This window comes from Haliotis cracherodii, unplaced genomic scaffold (assembly GCF_022045235.1).
Source record: "Haliotis cracherodii isolate W230 unplaced genomic scaffold, xgHalCrac1.p SCAF_21, whole genome shotgun sequence".
In the NCBI taxonomy this organism is placed as follows: Eukaryota; Metazoa; Mollusca; class Gastropoda; order Lepetellida; family Haliotidae; genus Haliotis; species Haliotis cracherodii.
Window position 1 is genome coordinate 5,472,083 of NW_027266277.1, and position 24,675 is coordinate 5,496,757.

Below are 24,675 nucleotides of genomic sequence, written 5' to 3' on the forward strand. Positions count from 1 at the left end.
ACATATCAGAGGAACTAAAGTTGTATCCATTGCTGAGTCCACAGACATTCTGCACCTGTATAAGATATGATAAAATAAATGCGAGTGTAAATATACATACACCCACTAGGGGTACAGAAGCAAATTAAACTCATTATACAGTATAACAGTCAGAAATATATGATACAGTAATCAAAATAAGTAAAGCAATGTCAGAGTGTGTAGTAATGACACTGTGCTGGAACTCACACAGTTAGGGATCTCACCGCATTTCAAACATACTGTGTTTTGAGTGGGCTGAGAGGGATGAACAAGATGGGCTTAGTGGGGATTCTAAAACAGTGATTCCTTTTGGAGTTATGAGCTGGAAATAATAACTTAAGCTTAAAGTAGTGTTGAGAGAGCAGTTAGGCAGACGTGGTGTTCATCTTCAGCCTCTCCTGGGTGGCACAGCTTCCACTTGATGGGCACTGAGAGGCTGTTTGATCAAAGCCTGCCCATGGTTCTTGTTTCTGACTGAACTAACATCAGATATAATTTCAATAATGTGTTACTATTTGTTCCCACAATTCTCAGCAAGTGTGTTTTGTCGTGTGCTGTAGATTGCGATGTACCATTATAGTAGATGTCAATATATGTGTTGTGCAATAATTCATTTATCTTGAGTTTTAACATGCCATTCTTGTCAGACTGATAATGCATAATCGTTGTCATTTTGTGCTGACACGAACGTTTTGAGTTGGTCCCCTGAAACGACACTTCCTCCGTCATAGCAGCATATACATGTTTGCTATTATTAAATTGTTTCATCAGGATATAATATTTTAAACATTGTGGTGAAGATATTTATCGTAAGGGGAAATAGTCCTTTTTCACTCAATGTTGCTTGTTCATCTTGACACTTTATGACGAGTCTTTGGAATCTTCATAAGGGTATTATTACATAGCAACTTGTTCCGTATGCCTGTATTAATGGAGATCTGCTCTCCCCGTACTTCACATTCATATGTGGCAGGTGGCATCACCAAGGCCCTGTATATTAATAGTAAAGACTCTGCTTGTAATTGAGTATCTGTTGTCAAGCTATTTGGACAGTCAACCAACCATGCCTGACGTCTCCTCTCACGTTAGCTTGTTTGAGGGATCCATTCCGGTGAAGTGATACCCCTAAAATATGTAAGACTTAAACAAGTCAATACAACAATTTAGGTTTGCTGAGGTTAATATTCAACTTCCTGTCATCACCGAAGATTAAAGGATTGTCAACACTAGTTTATTGACATTTTGTAGAATGTGATAACAATACAAGATCACCAGCATATAGTAAGTAGGCAACATCTTTACCATTTAATTGAAGATTTGAAAAGGCACAGAAGGATAGATAATCTTGCAGGTGATTCAAATAAAGATGTGTGGGACTACACACACATATTGCTATCCTCTTGTGTATGATTGGATGGATTCAATCACACCCTTCTTTTTTTGACAGAATAGCTAATTTCAGAGTGCATACTAAGACATTGAAGATATTTCCATTTAAACCATAATTAAGTGATTTATGTCTAAACCATCTTTTCAATTTGAGCCAATAGCTTTGGAAAAGTCCACAAAAAGGCATTAAATTTCTTCGTAGTTTCTTTGCGTCGACATCAGTGTATTGAGATTGAAGCGTTCATTCGTAGGACGGTGACAAGTGATCTTTCACTAATCCCTCACTGCGACGTCTTGCGAATTTTTCTGAAAATCATGCAAAATTATTTACTATTTCCTTTCCCGGATTAAACAAATAAGTGCATTTAATTGTCAATACATATGCTTTTCTTTACGCTCTCAGTGGTCGGGTATTTCAATGTGCGTTGTTTCTGTTGTTGGATTATAAGCATGCAATCAAACTGAGGGGTAGTCCACATGGAACGAACAATTTCAAGGGTACTTACAAAGACATCACTGTCAGATATAAATCGTATTTCGATCATTCAAACGCCTCATTTTAAAACGCAGAACATATTCCGAGTTGATTTGTTTTTTTCAGTCAATTCGTGTTCGACAATGACACCAGCATTGTTTGTGTTGACAAAGGAGAGCGTAAAGTTTGAAAAAGGAGCATGTTAACACCTGTTGCACATGCTAATATCATTCAAAAGATTAATAATAGTTGATATTAAAAAATATTAAGAGTTTTTAGTGAATCCGAAACAGAATTATTCAGAGACTTAAAGTGATCTTCCCATTCAGCCACTGGAATATCTTGTATATCTGTCACACCGCTTGCTGGCTGCTGTACTTCACAACACAAATTCTACATGTTAGAAGAATAATGGAATTCTTTGATCACGAGTAACACGATACGTTTATATACAGAACAAAACTACATTGAAATAGGGCAATTCCGCAACACTGTCATATTGCATTGCAGGGTAATTATGAACACATGGGAAAACACACTTGTGGGCCGCCGGGGGGCAGACAGACTAGCAACAGACAACCACGTGAGGAAGGTGGAATCAGACATATGTTCCAGATTCCAGAAATGTCTGACATATCGCACGTATGCTGTGCTTTGTTTGTTAATAGGAAACATCAATGTTGCATCGCCGCGTAAGTAATGTAAAGCACTGAAACAGTATAAGTATCTGAGATCATCAGTTCCAATATTATGTCTGCCTTGTGCCACTTTATAAGAGAACATTAGTAGAGTAAGGGACCAACAACGCATTTCCGCCGTACTTTATTTCACAGGAACAGGTTTTAATCGGTTTGGACCACCCGGGTTCAGCTACTGCTCACTCTGTGTAACGTGTTTCAAATTCATGTGTGGTATAATAACGGTCTTTTTGCAAGATGGCATCGTGTCTTTAGACTCTCTGAAATGACAATTCTTACAGAAAACACAGCTGCTAAATGTTGTCAGTGAAATGTAAAAACAAGGAGCTCAGAGACTCTCTTCATTTTCAGAAGACTGCAGTGAGGGGGAGGGGTGGGCGGGTTGAGAGAGAGAGAGAGAGAAGAGAGTAGCCAGCAACCTAAATGCCTTCAATCGTCTTCATTCCTCAAAACAGATATTATAAGATATTGTATGCAACTTCTAACACGGTCTTTATCTGCCTAGATTTTAGTTTAGCAACATTCGGTGACAAGATAATGGAAACATAAATACGAACATGGGTATAAGGCACCCAAAACATTGACATTCCTCTTTGGTGGAGGGCCGCCCTACTAGAACCAACACACTGGGGTCTTTCATTCATGACAACCAAGTACATCATTATGTACAGCAACATCTGAGCGGCGTTAGCGGACAATCTTGATAAATGGGAACCATCCAAATATGTCGGATAGATAAAATAGTTCAAAGATAAGCACCGCGGCTACTGTGACGAGTCTTGTTTGAGAACATAACACCTCCCTCATTAACGCCCGACCAACCTACAGAGGAACATTTTCACACACCGGGGTGCAATACATACCAGCCTTCTCATATGTACTGAGGTGTACCCAATGGCTGGCGCACGCGCTCACGTGCGAGGCAATCGCAGACTCTCCTTCCGGTTGCTGGTATGTTCTGAACTGGGCCAAAGTAATTGAGACGATTTTAGTGTGCGTGAAGCTTCGAAACTGTGGCAGTATCAAGTACTTCACCTAATTTACCCTCTACCACAACGCTAGCCTTATGAGAGGGTTCTGACCAGTAACTAACCGCAGACAAAAAGGTTCTAAAGCAGGACGCTTAAAGGAATTGTACATCAAAAGCTGGATCCGTAATTTGAGGAATTTATACAAGAAATGAGTGGTAAGACATATATTCTTCTCACTAGTGGTTCAGTGCGTGCCCACTGCCCACAGCGGACGTGTATTTCTATGCGGTGATGGGGCAGGATGTACACACGAACAGTTCTCAGTGATTCTACCACAGGGAGAGGGGCCAACATTTCGCACCCATGTGTGTTTCGCCTCGTTCATTTGATGTGTGTTTTGACATTAATACAAATATTGTATGATTTATTGGACAGCTGTGTGTGTGCTGGCACTGCCTCGGGTCTGTCGTCGCCTGCACTTAGCGGCAACACAGAACGGCCTGATTTGGGGTTAAGAAGAAAGAATGTTGAGTTAGCAAGCCGTCCATATTCAGAAAGATAATACGACAATCGGTTGTATCAGTTTAATACTCTAATGAAGATGTTATTAAGATGTGTGTTTATTAGAGATGACGATACGTGTCAACAACAAAAGAAATACACGAATGCTGTGTCAGTAAAACCAGTACTATTTATATACTGGTAAGATAAGATAAGATAAGATAAGAAAAATTCCATTACGGGACAGATGCATTTTTTTAAAATGACAAAACATTATGATTCATATATACATATATACAGACATACATACATGTTTGATGATATTATACATAAATGTCATCGGTTCATTACGATCAAGGGGTATATATTGCTTGAAGTGATACACATAAAAACAAGTGCAATTGATGGCTTCAATATTTTAGAGAATGTAGTGAAATAATTTGTTTTCATGACTGTGGGTGGACATTTACATTTTGTGTGGATACTTTTCCAAAGAGTATATGTCTTGAGTGTGTTTGGTGCAGTGAAGTGTGTTGTGTTTTTCGTCATCAATGATTGAACATGTAGAGCATAGTCCCTGATGTAGTGGGGTTGGTGGCTTTGTATGTCCTCCACGTTCAATATTTAATTTATGGTTACTTAATCTTAGCCTAGAAAACTGCTCTCGATATTTTCTTATTTCACAGTAACTGAGATAGGGTTCTTATTTTATTTCATTTTTAACTATCCTGTATGCCCTGTGTGTTATTATCTTTTCATCATCCTCTCTTATAAAGTATCTGGAATGAAGTTGAGTCTTCTTCTTTGCAAATGTGTTCGTTTGTGTATAATTATGTATCTGCATTGCCACTGAAGAAAATGCACATTTCATGATATAACTGATCCAAATGCGGGAATACTTTTATTAATTTAATAGTATACATTCAATTATATAATGATAGATATTTTCACATGGATTAACACATGCACAATATGTTTCTTTCTTCAAACAAACTTTAATCATAGTATAATGAAACCCAATTGTGTCGTAAAATTAAATTTTATGGACTTATGTCCAACATCTTGTCTGATTCCTGACATGAAGAAGGCAGAGTGTGCAAGTTTATATACTATATACTATATTTATGACAATGTAAATAGTAAAATAGGTTTTTATGTTTGGTCGAATAATAATGCTTTAAAGTTTATTAAACGAATACAGAAATCTTCGGGTGAATAAGTAGGTAATAAGAATGTCAAATTACCTCAACACCAGGCGACATTCACTGATCCCCGACGCTACTGTAGTGGACAGTGACGTCATTGCATCTCCTAGCACCACTCAGAACAGCGTGCGCTATCAGTTTAACGCCTATCAGCCGCGATGGGAGCTTAAGTTGACAACAACCATGACCTCATGCAGAATATATACTAAATGACACTGTACACTATATCAATGCTGGTTTTGGAGCTGCTTCACGGGGATATGTGTCACTCTATGGATAGCGGTATGTGTTGGGATCAAACCACATCCTGCATGTCGTACAACTGGACAGAATCCCGACTGTTTTAGGGGCGTCATAACACACATGATAAATGTCGGATTGTGTCCAATGTGAAGCTGATTCGGTCTGCCATGTGATCTTTCATAAAATGTCATGCATCCCTTCTTAAAGTTCAAAAATGGATTTAATCATCAAATGATAGCCCATGACCTATGGTATAATAGTAGTTTCAGCAACGGTGAATATATTTGTTTCGTTTTGTCCGGTTCGACACTTCCCATTTAACAAAGTGATGTGTGTGCTTCTGGGTCATCGTCCCGAGCAACTGGAGTACTGTCGCCAGGGCAACCGGAATCGGTCAGTATTAAGCTAAGGGGGGCTTGGGGTATGTTATGGGGTTCATGTACACTTTTTGTAGATAGATAATGAATTACATGTGAGCAAACGTACGAACACGCGTGTGTTATTGATTGTTTTCTGTCACACAAAAGCTTAATCAATTAATTTCCGTTAATGGCAATGTTATATCGTTACATACTGCGGTATGTTTATGTGTCCATTTCTACTACAAGAAATTGGAACAATACCTTGGCACATTTATACCTCCGCGTTCCTGAAACAGATTCTACTACGCATGATCCGTGTGTGTGATGCCTTTACCACGCGCGTTGGCGAGAAGGTGCACGGTGACTTAGCTCTCAGTACGGAATGTCAGACTAAATACCATGTTGAAAGTGTGTGCACACTCGGGAAAATAAGTTCTATTTCTTTGCTAGAGGCAGTTTCGTGTTGATGACGCAGAACAACAGTGAATAGCTTCGTCTTAAGATCTTATCTATGTAGTTGCCATAGAAACGGGTGTATTTTATTTGCACTCGCTTCCTTTCGTCCATTGCTCATTTCCAATCAGTGCTAATTTACCTCCTAGCCTCTAGCATCTCTGTATCCTAGCATTCATTCACCCAGTGAAGGAGTAAGTATACTCCGAAACGTTGTGTTCCTCATAATAGAGAAGTTGACATCCATAAAATTTCTCTCTTGTGGTTATCACTTCTAAATGCCATTTAAAGACTTGAAACAACATACATAAACACGGAATCATAATGACTTTAACATCATTGGTTGCCCCAGATCTGTATTCTGAAAGATATTCAGCAACAATGTATTTCCGCATTATTTATCGAAATTTAGCATTTCTATGCGAAATATTCGGAAGGTGAGAATTTTTTTATTTCGTCCCTATTTTTAAAAGCGTTGGGGCTTGACTCCCAGCATGGCGTGAGACGGCGATAAGCTTGCATCCGCCGCGCTCTCATGTAATATTGGGCAACAAGCACACTGACTGCTTTGAGGCAAGGATCAAAGGCCAAGTTGATTTTCAGATGACTTACAGTGTTTTGCCGGTGTCAGATGACTGTTAGCACCGTGGGTATTTATGGGTGATGAAGGCCGGTGCTTGTCGTTGTGGGAAGTTCAGTGAGAAGGAGGCGGCCATTTGTTGACTACAGCTGACCGGGAAGCGACATGCCAGGTGACGGTTGCACAGAAGTAGTTACGTCTCTGTGAAATACAGTAACTCACAAAAATATGTTACCTGCCATGACAACATGTTATTTGGTCGTGAAAGTAAACGTTATGATAGTTTACACATCGTGTTTCATTTTTGGGGGTGGACTCTTCCCCCCATCCCACAACCCCACCCCACTGAAGGTACAAGTGCCCACCCCCTCCTCTTTTAAATCATGAATCCGCCCCTGGAATAACAACACCTGTCTGTCCATTTGTCTGTTATTAAGATTTTATAAGCAAAATCATGACACTGAAATGCAAATATTTAAACTTTCCTTAGTTCCAGTGCCTTTTCATACAAGAAGCTCAAGGAATGTTAGTAGCGTGCTGTTTTCAAGAGGGTGGCTCTAATCGTTTTTCGCAAACAAGCGACAGCTTTAACTCCTCTGGTTGTGGGTTGGTAGCACATCCCGTAGGACGCCATATGCTAAAGGTTTAGTGCTGTCCAAAACTAATACAGTAATAATCTCTTTTGGGCTGAGCATGCAGATTCATTGTTTTCCATTAGTCGGAACTGTCCAGTAGCGTTATCTGCATCCCTGGTCGCGTCTTGGAGCACAAGTCTTCACTCCTCCCCACCTGCCTTGGGACTAGTCAACGTCCGCCGCACCCGGTATGCAGGTCGTGGATCATTTGCCTTCCAATGCATGCAGTTTAAAAGTACCTCATTGTTATATGTTATATGTGTCTTCACACAATACGTATATGGCATACACATCATATTGATAGGTTAATATTCATTTTAGGTGATATTCCTGAACTCCATACACTGGTTGGAACCTAGTCCTGCACCATGACTGTGAAATATATTTAATTTATGAGAAAAAAACACAGTCTGAAAACGTATACAAATGTCTACCCAACTCTAGCTAGCTCTATTCCACAATCAGCATGGGGATTTTTTTTAATGTTTAGAGTCAAGAAGGGTTTTGTGTAATATAAGATTTCATAGACTAAATGTTAGTCCAGCTGGTACCATGAAAGCTCGATATCTGTCTGTCCCTGCTACCACCCAGAGAGCCATGAAAAACACATATCTTACATTCTGATGGAAGATATCAGACATACTCATCTTGATGTCAAATTAACAGTTGTGAAGTGTGTGACCGCGACCTCTGGACTTCTGTCACTTTATCTCATATCATGTGAACGTTTACCCAGCTGCGGCCTCATTCCTTTACAACAACTATTTTTATCGAGTTTTTACTAAATTTTTAATTTTTTTATTTTTGGTGTTATTGTGTGCAGTGGATGGTCGAGCTTCCCCAGAGGCCTGGAACCAAAGTCGAACCCCGACTGAAGTCGACAATGATCTCGACGAGAGGTCTACCGCTACTCCAACCACCCCCGACCAAACTTCCATTGTGACGTCACAGCCCCGACCAACGCCGAAGAAACTGACCCGTGTCCAGTTGTTGATGCCCGCGGACGATTCCTGCAGTGAACGGGAATGGACGTCAGGGCTGTGCCAGTGCAGCAAAGGCAGACGGAACTGTACGCAGCCTTTCCACTTGTCTGTCTTTCAGTGCCTGAACCATATTATTTTCGCTTCCGCCCACCCCGTTCTGTAATGCAAAAGCCCTAAGTGAAGCATGTCTAGATTATCTTCAGGTTCTGTATCACCCTGGGGCTCCTTTTCAGTTTAAATGGGGTTATTTGTTTCTATCAAAATTATATGTTTTCAGAGACCAAACGTTAGTGTACCTTTCCGCGTATCAGCAGTAGCTGTCAGAACTGCATCAAACAGTTGATCAAACAGAACTGCGTCAAACACTTTTCTGGATTTGGAACTTTTCTGGCCTGTGAAAAATGTCGAAAAGCACCAAATAAAAGTGGAATAATTAAAATGCTGTTCCTCATATCATAACCATGCATCTAAATACCACATTTAAGGGCGGAAGGCTACCCGAGTGGTTGGCCCGACATGCTGAAGACCTGGGTTGGATTCCCCAAATGTAAAAGTGATATTCCTTGGATATAGCTTAATGCGACGTAAACACATTACTGACTAACAAGACTGTACGAGCCCATGATCTGTTGCAGGCTGCATGATGAGCTGCTGCTGGGTGTATCACCGGTACATCATCGCCACCAGGGTCGGGGAGACCCCCTTCATGTCACTCATCCCTTGCGCAGCCTTCGCCCTCAGAGTCAAAGTCAGAACGCTCTTCAGCATCAAAGTAAGCGCTAATGCATTTTGCTTTCCGTAGTATTCTATTCAGTAGCTGCTACTTGACTTACGCCACGTGCTTCTGTATTTAGCGTCGACCCCGGCGCTGTGGGATTGTCTGAGTCCTCACAAACTGTCTTGGTCGCACCCAGATTATGTCGCCAACAACGGTAGTCTAATGAAACAATCTTAGTTATGCAAACAGTAAATATAAAATAGATACACATCGGAACCGGAAGCAGAATATATTACACACTGTCTGAAATCAACAATAATGACCAGGGCCCTTTCACAAAGCGATCTTAGCGCTACGATGATTAAAACCAATGTTGAAGTATGGGTGTGTCGATCACCTTAGGGCTTAGCTCGCTGTGTAGAATGGGATCAAGCTTTGGATTTGTTTGTCGCCTTACGCCGCACTCAACAACATTCCAGCTATTTGACGGCGGTCTGTAAATAATCAAGTCCAGAGGTTGACATCATGCGCATCGATCTAGGCAGTTGGGATACGATGACATACGAGTCAGTGAACCTGACCATCTCGTTAGTCAACTCTTATGATAAGTTATGTCATAGTAGCCTTTTTCAGTAAGCATGGGTTGCTGAAGGCCCATTCAACCCCGGATCTTCACGGGTTCAAGCTTTAGAAGAGTGATTGAAATGTGTTTAGGTTCTCCACGTCACAGTTTTGTTTTGTCGGAAAGTTTTGTTTTATGGTATTGAAGTGAGTGAAAGAGAAAAAGGGTGATGTCAGTAACTGCCTCACTCACCCTCATGTTCATTAATTCATGCTCACATTGTCTCTCTATTCTCAGGGCCTCACTCACTCCTCATGTTCATTAAGTCATGCTCACATTGTCTCTCTATTCCCAGGGCTCAATTCTTCAGGATTTTTGGACAGCTTTATGTTGTGAACCGTGTGCAGTATGCCAGATGACGAGGGAGCTTGATGACGTCGGACTATGACGTCATCAACTAAGCATCCAATGAAAGTGTTTTTTTAAGATCATTCAATCACTTGTAAAGTATGCAATGCCAGCATGGAGCTTTCTGAAAGAAGTTTGTACAGGGACTAACGCCAAGGGCACATATATGCCTGTTGCTGGCTTGGTACTTCCACTGAGGCTATGCGAGAGACTAACACCAGCGAGCGTCAAAATGTCGACAAGAAGACGACAGTACTCGAGAAATCCGTAATTCAACAGTGTCCGTCAATATCACCGCATAGTTGGAGAGTAGTTATGTAAGCTCGCTCTCTCTCAAGAACATGTGACATTTTACTTCCATTTGCATTGTACATTCATTGTTAAAGATATACAAATGTGACGTTTGAAACATACTTCACCCTATAGAAAATTTAGAACCGTCACGTCATGACTTCCACTTGTTCAATGGCATCAACGGCGCATCTGACTTCTTAAATAGATCAAGCAGAAACAGAACTTGCTTAATTACCTTCGAATGAGATAACTAAAAAAAGACCTGTGTGAGTGTCAGTAAGTTCGGCTAATGCTATGAAAGCAGCTCAGAGTTTTGCTTATCTTGTATGAGTGGTCAAACTACGCTTGGTCTTTTACGGTTTCGAATAATTCGGGGACAGTTGATGACGCGTTAAGACATAATCAGCGTCCGTGTCACCGATACCGCACATTACCGCTGTCATCTGACGAATGTAGCTATGGAACAGTTGTACGAGGAACAGTTTTCCACGCTACATTTACACTGTCAGTATTTGTTCCGGGTGGAACTACTTCCACATGGAACTGATGATCGTTGACAGCTGCACCATGGAAGCTGTACGCATCGTCAGACTCGCCTCCTTTTGTCATTGCTTCAAGTAGACATTATAAATATTAAATGATTGTAATCAATTACTATATGCAAATTTCAAACAATTAGCTCAATTTAAAACGTCATTCCCCATATTATTCGATGTTATTATTTATTGTACAAGATCTCTTCAGTGTCTGTAGACAAAATTTAGATAATAAATATACACTTTTCAAATAAAGTGTGAAACAAATCAAGTATTGTCTGTTTTGTTAAACATATTCCATGCTGGGATCGTGAGTAACTTCCTGTACATTGTGTTCGCTGTGATGTCAGCAACGCAAGCTGCGTATATAAGTATCCATCAGCTTTCCGCCTAACCATGAGATTAAACTAGTCACATTCGATTGCTGTACAGTTATGTTTGTGTCAATTATATTAAGAAGATGGCTTTAAGGTTCGAAAATCATAGGGAAGGGAAGTAACTCCTTTGAGTCTGAGGCAGTTGAAGTCAGCAGCCATATAATGAGATATGTTGAGAAATGAAAAGTCGTCGGACCGCGTTCTGTTTTGTAAACATCATAGGGGACCACGTACGGGGTTGGCTGAATGGACCTGAGCCGAAGGATGTCTGGTACACCTTTTACAGCTCATATGTGTTATAAGTACAGTTTTCTCCATGTTTACGTGCTGCATTTCAATCAAATACACAACTAGGCAGTATATTTCAGCAGGCTTCACAATTACTAGGTATTTTCTATTGATGATAGGCACACAGTTTTCAGCAGAAGTACCAGAATTAGTGAGTCATTACTGTTATTTCCATCACTGCTTGGTATGAGTTCGTTTATTGTTATTTCTTCGCGATCAGTTTTCTCCTCACTGAATAGCCTTCTATAACTGTTTCTTAATTTGCAATATTGAGATAATTCGTTAATATCCCCACTTCTCGTTAAATTGTTCACATGCCTCGTCACACCATACAGCTTGATCATCCTGTGTAGCATTGCAATGCTTAACTTGTAGGCCACTTGCCTCGTCACACCATACAGCTTGGTCATACCGTGTAGCATTGCAATGCTTAACTTGTAGGACACTTGCCTTGTCACACCATACAGCTTGGTCATACCGTGTAGCATTGCAATGCTTAACTTATGGGCCACTTGCCTCGTCACACCATACAGCTTGTTCATCCCGTGTAGCATTGCAATGCTTAACTTATAGGCCACTTGCCTCGTCACACCATACAGCTTGGTCATACCGTGTAGCATTGCAATGCTTAACTTATGGGCCACTTGCCTCGTCACACCATACAGCTTGTTCATCTCGTGTAGCATTGCAATGCTTAACTTGTAGGCCACTTGCCTCGTCACACCATACAGCTTGGTCATCCCTTGTAGCATTGCAATGCTTAACTTGGAGGCCACTTGCCTCGTCACACCATACAGCTTGGTCATCCCGTGTAGCATTGCAATGCTTAACTTATAGGCCACTTGCCTCGTCACACCATACAGCTTGGTCATCCCGTGTAGCATTGCAATGCTTAACTTATAGGCCACTTGCCTCGTCACACCATACAGCTTGTTCATCCCGTGTAGCATTGCAATGCTTAACTTATAGGCCACTTGCCTCGTCACACCATACAGCTTGGTCATCCCGTGTAGCATTGCAATGATTAACTTGTAGGCCACTTGCCTCGTCACACCATACAGCTTGGTCATCCCGTGTAGCATTGCAATGCTTAACTTGTAGGCCACTTGCCTCGTCACACCATACAGCTTGGTCATCCCGTGTAGCATTGCAATGCTTAACTTATAGGCCACTTGCCTCGTCACACCATACAGCTTGGTCATACCGTGTAGCATTGCAATGCTTAACTTATAGGCCACTTGCCTCGTCACACCATACAGCTTGTTCATCCCGTGTAGCATTGCAATGCTTAACTTATAGGCCACTTGCCTCGTCACACCATACAGCTTGGTCATCCCGTGTAGCATTGCAATGATTAACTTGTAGACCGCATGCATCGTCACACCATACAGCCACATGCCGAAGCGCAGGTTTGTAATGTCTCGGTAATTGACAGCGAGATCGACGTTCGCTGTCAACAACTGAGAACACTGATCAAGGCTAAAGGCAGACAGCAAATCAAACATCTCAGCATTGAAAATAACACTAATGTGATTTTTCCATCTAAATCTTGGTATGTTCATGTCTCTTCTTTGCGGTCCTTATTTACATTTCTGTCAACACTGTTTAACACTTTTTGGAAATTGTATCAAAACCATGCACATTATTAATACAAAATAAAGTCAACCACACTTGTACCATTTTCCTTAACACGTGTAATGTACCTTCCATATCTCCAGGGAATCTACCATATAGCATTTGAATTTACAGCATAAGACTATGCGGTCCTTCATGTAGTCATTCCATACATCACCTCAAGAAATGTACAAGTGTTATAGTTCATATTTCCAAACCTGAAATAAATCTATTGTTATCGTTCAAACTATAATCATAAGCGCCAATGATGAGCGCACTCCGACTGCCACGCCTCCTCTGCAGTTAAAATATCCGGGACTCGAATAAATGGAGATACCCGGGAATGCAGACTCAATGTTCCCATTTCGAACAGCTGCTTATGATTTCGTGAGGTCCACAAAATGTCAAAACAATGGCAAATAATAAATCCATTATCAGGTGTCAATGCTTGGATTGCATCGAATCCGGGTCACCTTTCGGATTTTTGGGGTCTGTACTTGTCAGCTGTAGCTGATGCTCTTCACCTGATTTGTCTTTTGGTACAGGGCTGGACTCCACCCCAGCTCGCAACAACAAGAATACGATAAATACCGTGATACGTGTAGCCATGTAGACATGGCAGCCCTCTGACTTATTTTTTTTGTTTGTTTGATGTTTAACTTCACACTCCAACTATATGACAGCGGTCTGTAAATAATCCAGTCTGGACCAGACAATCCAGTGATTGATATTATGAGCATGATCTACGCAAACTGGGATACCATGGTGTGCATCAACCATGTCAGCTAGCCTGACCACTCGATCCCTTTAGTCGCCTATAATGACAAGCATAGTCGCCTATTACGGCAAGCATGGGGTGCTGAAGACCTATTGCAACCCGGATCTTCACGGGTCCCGACTTATTTGACACAATTCCACCACTAGTGCTGTAAAGCTGCAAAACACCCAAGCTTTGCACGAAACTGTTCCGTGCAATTCCCACTGCACATTCGTTTGAAAGATAATACTTTAAACGTGTTAGGTGGGAAATCCACGGAATTACATACCATGTCACCTCATCAATGGGAAGATATGATAATGGACGATCGATGACTTACCACACGTCACATAGCCAACACAGCATGTATCTCTCGAAGAGTGGCTGGATATGACGCGAGGTATATGACGTCAGTAGAACTACTGGGTTTGACGCTCAGTATATAACGTCAGTAGAACTGCTGGGTATGACGATCAGTATATAACGTCAGTAGAACTGCTGGGTATGACGCTCAGTATATAACGTCAGTAGAACTACTGGGTATGACGCTCAGTATATGACGTCAGTAGAACTGCTGGGTATGATGCTCAGTATATAACGTCAGTAGAACTGCTGGGTATGATGCTCAGTATATAACGTCAGTAGAACTGATGGGTATGACGCTCAGTATATAACGTCAGTAGAACTGCTGGGTATGACGCTCAGTATATGACGTCAGTAGAACTGCTGGGTATGACACTCAGTATATAACGTCAGTAGAACTGCTGGGTATGACGCTCAGTATATGACGTTAGTAGAACCACTGGGTATGACGCTCAATATATAACGTCAGTAGAACTGCTGGGTATGACGCTCAGTATATAACGTCAGTAAAACTGCTGGGTATGACGATCAGTAGAACTGCTGGGTATGACGTTCAGTATATAACGTCAGTAGAACTACTGGGTATGACGCTCAGTATATAACGACAGTAGAACTACTGGGTATGACGCTCAGTATATAACGTCAGTAGAACTACTGGGTATGACGCTCAGTATATGACGTCAGTAGAACTGCTGGGTATGATGCTCAGTATATAACGTCAGTAGAACTGATGGGTATGATGCTCAGTATATAACGTCAGTAGAACTGCTGGGTATGACGCTCAGTATATAACGTCAGTAGAACTGCTGGGTATGACGCTCAGTATATGACGTCAGTAGAACTGCTGGGTATGACGCTCAGTATATAACGTGAGTAGAACTGCTGGGTATGACGCTCAGTATATGACGTCAGTAGAACTGCTGGGTATGACGCTCAATATATAACGTCAGTAGAACTCCTGGGTATGACGCTCAGTATATAACGTCAGTAGAACTACTGGGTATGACGCTCAGTATATAACGTCAGTAGAACTGCTGGGTATGACGATCAGTATATAACGTCAGTAGAAGAGCTGGGTATGACGATCAGTAGAACTGCTGGGTATGACGTTCAGTATATAACGTCAGTAGAAGAGCTGGGTATGACGATCAGTAGAACTGCTGGGTATGACGATCAGTATATAACGTCAGTAGAAGAGCTGGGTATGACGATCAGTAGAACTACTGGGTATGACGCTCAGTATATAACGTCAGTAGAACTGCTGGGTATGACGTTCAGTATATAACGTCAGTAGAACTACTGGGTATGACGCTCAGTATATAACGTCAGTAGAACTACTGGGTATGACGCTCAGTATATAACGTCAGTAGGACTGCTGGGTATGACGTTCAGTATATAACGTCAGTAGAACTACTGGGTATGACGCTCAGTATATAACGACAGTAGAACTACTGGGTATGACGCTCAGTATATAACGTCAGTAGAACTGCTGGGTATGACGTTCAGTATATAACGTCAGTAGAACTACTGGGTATGACGCTCAGTATATAACGTCAGTAGAACTACTGGGTATGACGCTCAGTATATAACGTCAGTAGAACTGCTGGGTATGACACAAGGCATGTGACGTCCGTAGAACGACTGGTTGAGGCGTCACATTTAAAACACCGGGAGGGCAGCCAACCCCAACCGGTATCAATCGACAGGCTGTGTTTATGATAAAGATAACGATAAAAAGGTCAATATTTACTAATACTTTGGACTTCAGGCTGGAAAGGACGCTCCGCCCACCATGTGTCCAGAGACGATATCTCACGTACACTTCCTGCCAGATTACAAGTCACCTGACTCTCCCGTATACACACGCATGGTACACACCACCCACGCACGCATGATACAGGGCCGTGAGAGTAGATTGTGCGGACTGTGTACAGTGCGAGCATAGGTCATTATATGAATACAAGTTTCACATCTAAATCCCTGCAACACCTTACTCTCGTATACGTTACATTATAAATTTTCCGAACAGTGATTACAGAAAACGACATTTCGCAATAGTCAAGATCAGGGTCAAGAAGCACAGGCGAGGAGCGACGGGATAGTAACTGATGAAAGTCAGTTTGTTGTTCGATGTACCAAACTTTTCATATGGATCAGCTGATTATTGTGGCCTTGTTGATCCTCCCTGTGATGGGGAGGGAGGCACCAGTGATAAATGCAACCTGGGGACGTATACAGGGCGTCACGAGAACCAGTAGAGACGGACTACCTTACTTTGGCTACTACGGAATCCCGTACGCGACACCTCCAGTGGGAGATTTCAGATTCAGAAAACCCAAAGCACATCCAGGAGTTTCTGACATATTTAATGCTTCCAGCTATGGACTGCCATGTCTTCAGCAATCACCAATGCTCCCTCTGAACATCTCCTTTCCAGCCATGAGTGAAGACTGTCTCACCCTGAATGTGTTTCTGCCCAACACAACTGAGGTATCGTCCAGCGTGCCTGTGATGGTCTGGATCCACGGGGGAGGGTTTGTGTATGGAGCTGCTTCTTTGTACGAGCCTTGGCAATTGGTGACAAAAGGTGACGTCATCGTCGTCACCATCCAGTACAGGCTGGGGATATTCGGATTTTTCAGTACCGAAAATGACGTCGCACCTGGTAACTACGGATTATGGGATCAGCACCTGGCACTCCAGTGGGTCAAGGACAATATTGAAGCGTTTGGTGGTGACAGTAGCAACATCACCATCATTGGAGAATCTGCAGGGGCGGCGAGTGTCGCGTATCACGTGCTGTACCCTGAGTCAAAGGGGTTGTTCCAGAGGGCAGTTCTACAGAGTGGAGCTGCCACGTCTCTCTGGGCGATCAACAGACATGTCAGATTTCAAGCGTCGTATATGGGATACATCTTAGGGTGTGATAAAATAAGTAACCAACGAGCAATGGTAGACTGTATGAGGAAGAACGATAGTGCGTCAATTTTAGGTTATTCCTACTTTGGAGGGACACCAGCCTACGAACTAATGCAGTACACGTGGGTCCCGACCATTGATGGAACCTTTGTCAAAGACGATCCACAGGTATTAATGAGAGACATCACTTTCTTAAATACCACATGTATCAAGGACATCGACGTAATGGTAGGGGCTAACAACAACGAAGGGGGACTTCTGCTGACGACAGCTCTAGCATTCGACAAGGCGTATGGCTACACATACGCAACCGATATCTTCAAGCAGAAGGAGTTTGATACAGATATTCTTCCAACAGTTACATCATTGGCATTAGCAGCTTTCCCTCCATCCATCAATGATATCGTCAGTGTGGAGTACACATACCCGCGACCACCATCTGACGAGCCCCTGCCTCAACAACAAGTGCTTTCAACCTACGGTGACCCCAGCTTTCTGATACCGGGACTGCTCTTTGCCAGGACGCACGCATCGTTAAACACCAACAGGAGTTGTTATTTCTACCTGTTTAATCACTACCCATCTTTCGCCAGAGAGAGCCCTGTGAAAGGTATGAGCCATGGAACGGACACCTTGTATCTGTTTGACCTGGACCCGTCCACAGTCAAGATACTTGGCTACACAGGGAACCTGACGTCAGAGGAGTATGAGCTGGCAGAAACATTTGTCTCTTTCATTGCTGACTTTGCCAAGACAGGGTACGTAACTGGTCTTAAGTAAAACATGATCCTTTTTGCACCATGACAATGGAATAACAAATGACCTTGTACTTATGCATACCCCAATATTGTTACATTCCCTCAATTGCGAGGAATGAACAGTCCTTTATTCATCTGTATTTCAAAGTATTGACTTTATTTTCACAGTGACCCCAGTCCTACCTTTGAAGAAAAACTTGGGCAGGCATGGCCCGAGTACAAGATGTACGACCAGCGTTATCTGTCCTTCACAACAAACATGTCACTAGGTGACCACGTGTACCCCAGGCGAGTGACCCTGTGGCTGGACATCATCCCGAACCTCGTGAACATCCCGACTACATCTACAGCTTCCACGTCATCTACATCCACTACAACAACATCTACATCTGCCCCTACATGGTTCGGGCTAGACCCTCACACGGCCGAAGTGACTATCCTGGCCCTCATCGTAACTCTGTGTGTCGTCGGCATGTTGCTGGTTACATTAGCAGTGTGCTGCTGTTTGAAGCGGAGGAAACACGGAGTGGAAGGATATGCACTAACATGAGACCAACAGATCTCAGGGGTATTTACAGCTTTGTGTCAAGTTTAGATCATGAGGCCGATAATCAGTTGACGATCATGCTTATAATAATATTACTGGACTACATTCAACGAGATGGTGGGATTGTAGCAACTTGATAATTCATTCTGTCAAGCATATAAAGGAAATACAATAAATCTAGCGTGTTTTTCATCAACCAACAAAAGACGTCATTATATCAACTCTAATTTGGCCAATAACATTGATGTAAAGTGTTCCTGGTCGACGTGTCAATAATAAATAGCGACAATGTTGTTTCTTTTGGGGAGGGTTCCCAAACAGTCAGAATTAGACATCAGTATGCAGTCAAGTCGTGCCCCTGGAACATGTACAGGCTATTTTACAGGCAATGACGCTGGTCCTGGGGAAGGAATGGGGCGAGGCACACAGAGCCGTCCTAGATATATAAATGTTCATTGTCTCACCTCGTGCCAGATTCGTTCACTGCTCTATATAACAGCATCCGCTTATGTTACACAGTAACAGCTGTACCTATGGCATCTCTCGGCAAGTTTTACAATATTAGCAAAGGTACACCAAAATGAACTTCACACACTGTAGGGTACCCCATGCACTGAACGCTAGGTATATGACGTCAGTTGAATTCCTGGGCATGGCGCTAGGTATATGACGTCAGTAGAACACCTGGGCATGACGCTAGGTACATGACGTCACTAGAACTCCTGGACACGACGCTCGGTACATGACGTCAGTTGAACTCCTGGTTATGATGCTTTGTATGTGACGCTACGTGTACGAAGTCGGCAGAACTAATGGAGATGACGTCAATAGACCCCCTGAGCATATCGCTAGTTACATGGCGCCTTAGGAGAACTCCTGGGTAAGACGCTAGGTATATGACATCAGTAGAGCTGATGGGCATGGATCTAGGAATATGACGTCAGGAGAACTGATGGGCATGACGCTAGTTATATGACGTCAGTTGAGCTGCTGGGTATGAAGCCAGGTATATGACGTCAGCAGAACCAGTTAGTATAACAGTAGATATATGACGCCAGGAGAACTACTAGATATGGCGCTAGGTATATGACGACAGGAAAACTGATGGGTATAATGCTAGGCATATGACGTCAGGTGAGCTCCTGGGCATGACGCTAGATATATGCCGTCAGGAAAACTGCTGGATATGAGGCTCGGTATATGACGTCAGGAGAACTACTGAGCATGATGCTGGGTATATGACGTCTGGAAAACTGCCGGTTATGAGGCTGGGTATATTACGCTAGGACAACTTTTGTGTTTGAGGCTTGGTATATGACTTCAAGACGACTGCTGGGTATGAGGCTCGGTATATGACGTCAGGACAGCTTCTGGGTATGACGCTGGGTATATGACGCAAGGAAAACTGCTGGGTAGGAGGCTTGGTATATGACGTCAGGAGAACCGCTGGGTATATGACGTCAGGACAGCTAATGGGTATGAGGCTTGGTATATTACTCTAGGACAACTGCTGGTTCTGAGTATGGTTCTATGTATATTACGTCAGGACAACTGCTGGGTATGAGACTCGGTATATTACGTCAGGAGAACTGCTGGGTATGGCTCTAGGTATATGGCGTCAGGAGAACTGCTGGGTATGCGCTAGGCTTGTACTGCTTGTATGTGTACAGGCTGTGTTTCTTAATCCGGAAACAGATAAAGGCTGGTCAATAAAGGACCATCCCCGCACACCGTGTGTCAAGAGACGATGTCACGTACAAGCACCTCTAAGATTACAGGTCACGTGACTTTATTCACATACAAGACAAACACCAACCACACCGTGTATAATACAGTGCCGCATTCACAGTGTAGATTGACGTGGCTGTGTTCAGTACCAGTATAGCTCATGATATGAAAGTAAGGTACACATCTAAATCCCCGGAACGCCTCACTCCCGCATCCGTTATCAGTTTGTGTGAACAGTGAGTACAGAAAGCGACGAAATGTCGTAATGAACAGTAAACATCTGGGTCAAGAAGCACAGGCGAGGAGCGACGAGGAAGGTTACTGATAAATCCCAGTTTATTGTTCGATGTAGCGGATGATCAAATGGATCAGCTGATTATTGTGGCCTTGTTGATCCTCCCTGTGATGGGGAGGGAGGCACCAGTGATAAATGCAACCTGGGGACGTATACAGGGCGTCACGAGAACCAGTAGAGACGGACTACCTTACTTTGGCTACTACGGAATCCCGTACGCGACACCTCCAGTGGGAGATTTCAGATTCAGAAAACCCAAAGCACATCCAGGAGTTTCTGACATATTTAATGCTTCCAGCTATGGACTGCCATGTCTTCAGCAATCACCAATGCTCCCTCTGAACATCTCCTTTCCAGCCATGAGTGAAGACTGTCTCACCCTGAATGTGTTTCTGCCCAACACAACTGAGGTATCGTCCAGCGTGCCTGTGATGGTCTGGATCCACGGGGGAGGGTTTGTGTATGGAGCCGCTTCTTTGTACGAGCCTTGGCAATTGGTGACAAAAGGTGACGTCATCGTCGTCACCATCCAGTACAGGCTGGGGATATTCGGATTTTTCAGTACCGAAAATGACGTCGCACCTGGTAACTACGGATTATGGGATCAGCACCTGGCACTCCAGTGGGTCAAGGACAATATTGAAGCGTTTGGTGGTGACAGTAGCAACATCACCATCATTGGAGAATCTGCAGGGGCGGCGAGTGTCGCGTATCACGTGCTGTACCCTGAGTCAAAGGGGTTGTTCCAGAGAGCAGTTCTACAGAGTGGAGCTGCCACGTCTCTCTGGGCGATCAACAGACATGTCACGTTTTTGTCAATGTTTGTTGGAAGCAGTTTAGGTTGCCTCGGTGATGGCCCTGATATAATGAGTAGACAACAAGCAATGGTAGACTGTATGAGGAAGAACGATAGTATGAGAGTGTTAGCCTTTTCGTATGTTGGAGGGACACCAGCCTACGAGCTAATGCAGTACACGTGGGTCCCGACCATTGATGGAACCTTTGTCAAAGACGATCCACAGGTATTAATGAGAGACATCACTTTCTTAAATACCACATGTATCAAGGACATCGACGTAATGGTAGGGGCTAACAACAACGAAGGGGGACTTCTGCTGACGACAGCTCTAGCATTCGACAAGGCGTATGGCTACACATACGCAACCGATATCTTCAAGCAGAAGGAGTTTGATACAGATATTCTTCCAACAGTTACATCATTGGCATTAGCAGCTTTCCCTCCATCCATCAATGATATCGTCAGTGTGGAGTACACATACCCGCGACCACCATCTGACGAGCCCCTGCCTCAACAACAAGTGCTTTCAACCTACGGTGACCCCAGCTTTCTGATACCGGGACTGCTCTTTGCCAGGACGCACGCATTGTTTAACACCAGCAGGAGTTGTTATTTCTACCTGTTTAATCACTACCCATCTTTCGCCAGAGAGAGCCCTGTGAAAGGTATGAGCCATGGAACGGACACCTTGTATCTGTTTGACCTGGACCCGTCCACAGTCAAGATACTTGGCTACACAGGGAACCTGACGTCAGAGGAGTATGAGCTGGCAGATACATTTGTCTCTTTCATTGCTGACTTTGCCAAGACAGGGTACGTAACTGGCCTTATGATGATGTCATGGTTTCATTTCCATAATCATCATGTAGGATATGTCATCAGCCGACACTTATTAAGTAAAACATGAACTGTTTTTTCCATCACAATGGAATAACAAATGACCTTGTACTTATAAATACCGCAGTATTTTTACATTCCCTCAATTGCGAGGAATTAACAGTCCTTTATTCATCTGTATTTCAAAGTATTGACTTTATTTTCACAGTGACCCCAGTCCTACCTTTGAAGAAAAGCTTGGGCAGGCATGGCCCGAGTACAAGATGTACGACCAGCGTTATCTGTCCTTCACAACAAACATGTCAGTAGGTGACCACGTGTACCCCAGGCGAGTGACCCTGTGGCTGGACATCATCCCGAACCTCGTGAACATCCCGACTACATCTACAGCTTCCACGTCATCTACATCCACTACAACAGCATCTACATCTGCCCCTACATGGTTCGGGCTAGACCCTCACACGGCCGAAGTGACTATCCTGGCCCTCATCGTAACTCTGTGTGTCGTCGGCATGTTGCTGGTTACATTAGCAGTGTGCTGCTGTTTGAAGCGGAGGAAACACGGAGTGGAAGGATATACAGTAACATGAGACCAACAGATCTCAGGGGTATTTATAATTGAGCTTCAAGTTTTTATCACAGCCAAATAATCAGTTGACGATCATGCTTATGGTGATAATAATGCACTCCATCACCTATATATCCCACTGAGCTATGCTACCCCAGATGAAAGTACACGATTTTGTGTACATCAAATTGATTTCTTTAATCACATACCAACAGAATAAAAACTCATATTAGTGAAAAACTTAATATATTTGTCGAAAACCTCAAGCACCACTGGGTCTAAAGATGTAAGGATCGACAACAGAATGATAGGCATTGCTTCCATGCATCAGTAGCTGTGACATCCCAGATACAGTCGTCGGTTGCAGCATCAGGTGAGACATCGGATGGACCATATGGGAGCCTATTGAATGACTCGAAGTTCGTTGTATTGTTCTTTGGGTTTGGGGGGGGGGGGGGGGGGGGGGGTATTTGAAGAGAATGCGCAGTTAATTTCCATCTCTACGTAAGCTATAGCTCAGGGCCTGTTTTCGGAAGGTTCGAGATAATCAGCAAGAATAATACCGGCATGTCATCGGTAGACAACTTTGTAAAATCATACGGTAATCAGAAGATTAACGAATAAACTTAATCGTCCCCTTGATGTGGATTTACCGTTATCTGGGGAGAGTGACAACCGTTCTGGGTACAACGTTTGCCAGGGCGCTGTGTCCATTGATGATGCGACTGAGGTGATCACAGAATGTTTCCAACGGTGCAAGTCAACCTCACCGGCGAACTTCCTCAAAGACATGGGGATCATAGTCGTCACTCATGTTGACAAATACTTGAATATATCGACCTGTTTGTGTACCTCAATGCTTTTCTTTATCGGGAACGTGTTGTGGTTGAATTTCTGAAGCTCCATACGCACTCTTTATGTCCCACTGTAGCGTATCTACATTTTCTTATAATACATACCCTTGACACATTTGTATTTTTCACTGTGGAATGTCGTGAAACAGGCATCTCTCTGTTTAAGAGTTCGGAATAGTGTTGGATTCTGGCAGGAATTTGGGTTTTAGGTAAGTATCCCATCCGCAAGTCAGGATGTAAAATGCCTCGAATCGCCGTCCTGGTGTTTTTGTATAGGTACAGGCAGCCTTCTAGAAACTGCCCCATCCCGAAACTTCTAGAACGTCAAGAAGTCAAGCATACACGGTATAATATTCATTAAATATTCCTTCGCTGACAAAGTTATCTATCACGAGGTACAATCTTGTCATGCAGTCCTTCAGCTACATATACTGCACAGTAAACAAGACTGTGAGGTGCATACACAATAAAGATTCAAGGACTGAAAACAACCTCACATAATTGACAATTTGAAATGATCCATCTTCACTCATCAATCGATCATTAATAAAATCTACTGCATGCCCTCTTTTCACAAATGCGTATATCGATGTTCACGAGGTCAATCATTGGAGTGTCTGGTCCAGACTCGATTATTAACTGACCTCCGTCATGAGTGAGCGAGTGAGTGAGTGAGGTTTTACGCCGCTTTTAGCAATATTCCAGCAATATCACGGCGGGGGACACCAGAAATGGGCTTCACACATTGTACCCATGTCGGGAATCGAACCCGGGTCTTCGGCGTGACGAGCTAACGCTTTAACCACTAGGCTACCCGACCGCCCCTCCTCCGTCATGAAGCTGGAATATTGCTAAGTGTGACTTAAACAACAAACAAACATCATGGTTCGACCTTTATAGTCTTTTCAGAACACCAGTGCAAAAATATAGAGAGTAC

The 24,675-nt window shown here is 43.0% G+C and overlaps 3 protein-coding genes and 1 long non-coding RNA gene across 5 annotated transcripts; 3 read left to right on the top strand and 1 right to left on the bottom strand.

Annotated features, from left to right (window-relative positions):
• Positions 1-1,351: 1,351 nt before the first annotated feature.
• Positions 1,352-5,442, bottom strand: LOC139470766 (uncharacterized). Its single transcript, XR_011653782.1, has 3 exons — positions 5,300-5,442; positions 3,447-3,541; positions 1,352-1,716 (listed from the first exon to the last, which is right to left on the bottom strand). It is a non-coding gene; the product is annotated as an uncharacterized lncRNA (long non-coding RNA).
• LOC139470765 (cornifelin homolog) lies at positions 3,514-11,250 on the top strand. Of its 2 annotated transcripts, none has more exons than XM_071253053.1 (4): positions 3,514-3,769; positions 8,357-8,602; positions 9,152-9,288; positions 10,152-11,250. In XM_071253053.1, the coding sequence occupies exons 1-4, from the start codon at positions 3,763-3,765 to the stop codon at positions 10,242-10,244; spliced, it is 483 nt and encodes a 160-aa protein (XP_071109154.1). In that variant the 5' UTR covers positions 3,514-3,762; the 3' UTR covers positions 10,245-11,250. The 2 variants fall into 2 exon arrangements, with proteins under 2 accessions (XP_071109154.1, XP_071109153.1); XM_071253052.1 differs by lacking the exon at positions 3,514-3,769 and adding an exon at positions 4,891-5,542.
• A 5,266-nt stretch (positions 11,251-16,516) lies between these two features.
• LOC139470909 (pyrethroid hydrolase Ces2e-like) lies at positions 16,517-18,817 on the top strand. The gene is made up of 2 exons (XM_071253236.1): positions 16,517-18,110; positions 18,279-18,817. The coding sequence occupies exons 1-2, from the start codon at positions 16,564-16,566 to the stop codon at positions 18,658-18,660; spliced, it is 1,929 nt and encodes a 642-aa protein (XP_071109337.1). The 5' UTR covers positions 16,517-16,563; the 3' UTR covers positions 18,661-18,817.
• A 1,689-nt stretch (positions 18,818-20,506) lies between these two features.
• Positions 20,507-23,279, top strand: LOC139470869 (pyrethroid hydrolase Ces2a-like). The gene is made up of 2 exons (XM_071253188.1): positions 20,507-22,292; positions 22,525-23,279. The coding sequence occupies exons 1-2, from the start codon at positions 20,749-20,751 to the stop codon at positions 22,904-22,906; spliced, it is 1,926 nt and encodes a 641-aa protein (XP_071109289.1). The 5' UTR covers positions 20,507-20,748; the 3' UTR covers positions 22,907-23,279.
• Positions 23,280-24,675: the final 1,396 nt, after the last annotated feature.

Bases quoted from the DNA above. Each gene is read 5' to 3' on its own strand.
- LOC139470765 (XM_071253052.1), top strand. From the start codon at position 5,470: ATGACACTGTACACTATATCAATGCTGGTTTTGGAGCTGCTTCACGGG. The intron at 8,603-9,151 runs GTACGCAGCCTT...GATCTGTTGCAG, and splicing joins CAGCAAAGGCAGACGGAACT to GCTGCATGATGAGCTGCTGC. The intron at 9,289-10,151 runs GTAAGCGCTAAT...CTCTATTCCCAG, and splicing joins GAACGCTCTTCAGCATCAAA to GGCTCAATTCTTCAGGATTT.
- LOC139470909 (XM_071253236.1), top strand. From the start codon at position 16,564: ATGTACCAAACTTTTCATATGGATCAGCTGATTATTGTGGCCTTGTTG. The intron at 18,111-18,278 runs GTACGTAACTGG...TTATTTTCACAG, and splicing joins GCTGACTTTGCCAAGACAGG to TGACCCCAGTCCTACCTTTG.
- LOC139470869 (XM_071253188.1), top strand. From the start codon at position 20,749: ATGGATCAGCTGATTATTGTGGCCTTGTTGATCCTCCCTGTGATGGGG. The intron at 22,293-22,524 runs GTACGTAACTGG...TTATTTTCACAG, and splicing joins GCTGACTTTGCCAAGACAGG to TGACCCCAGTCCTACCTTTG.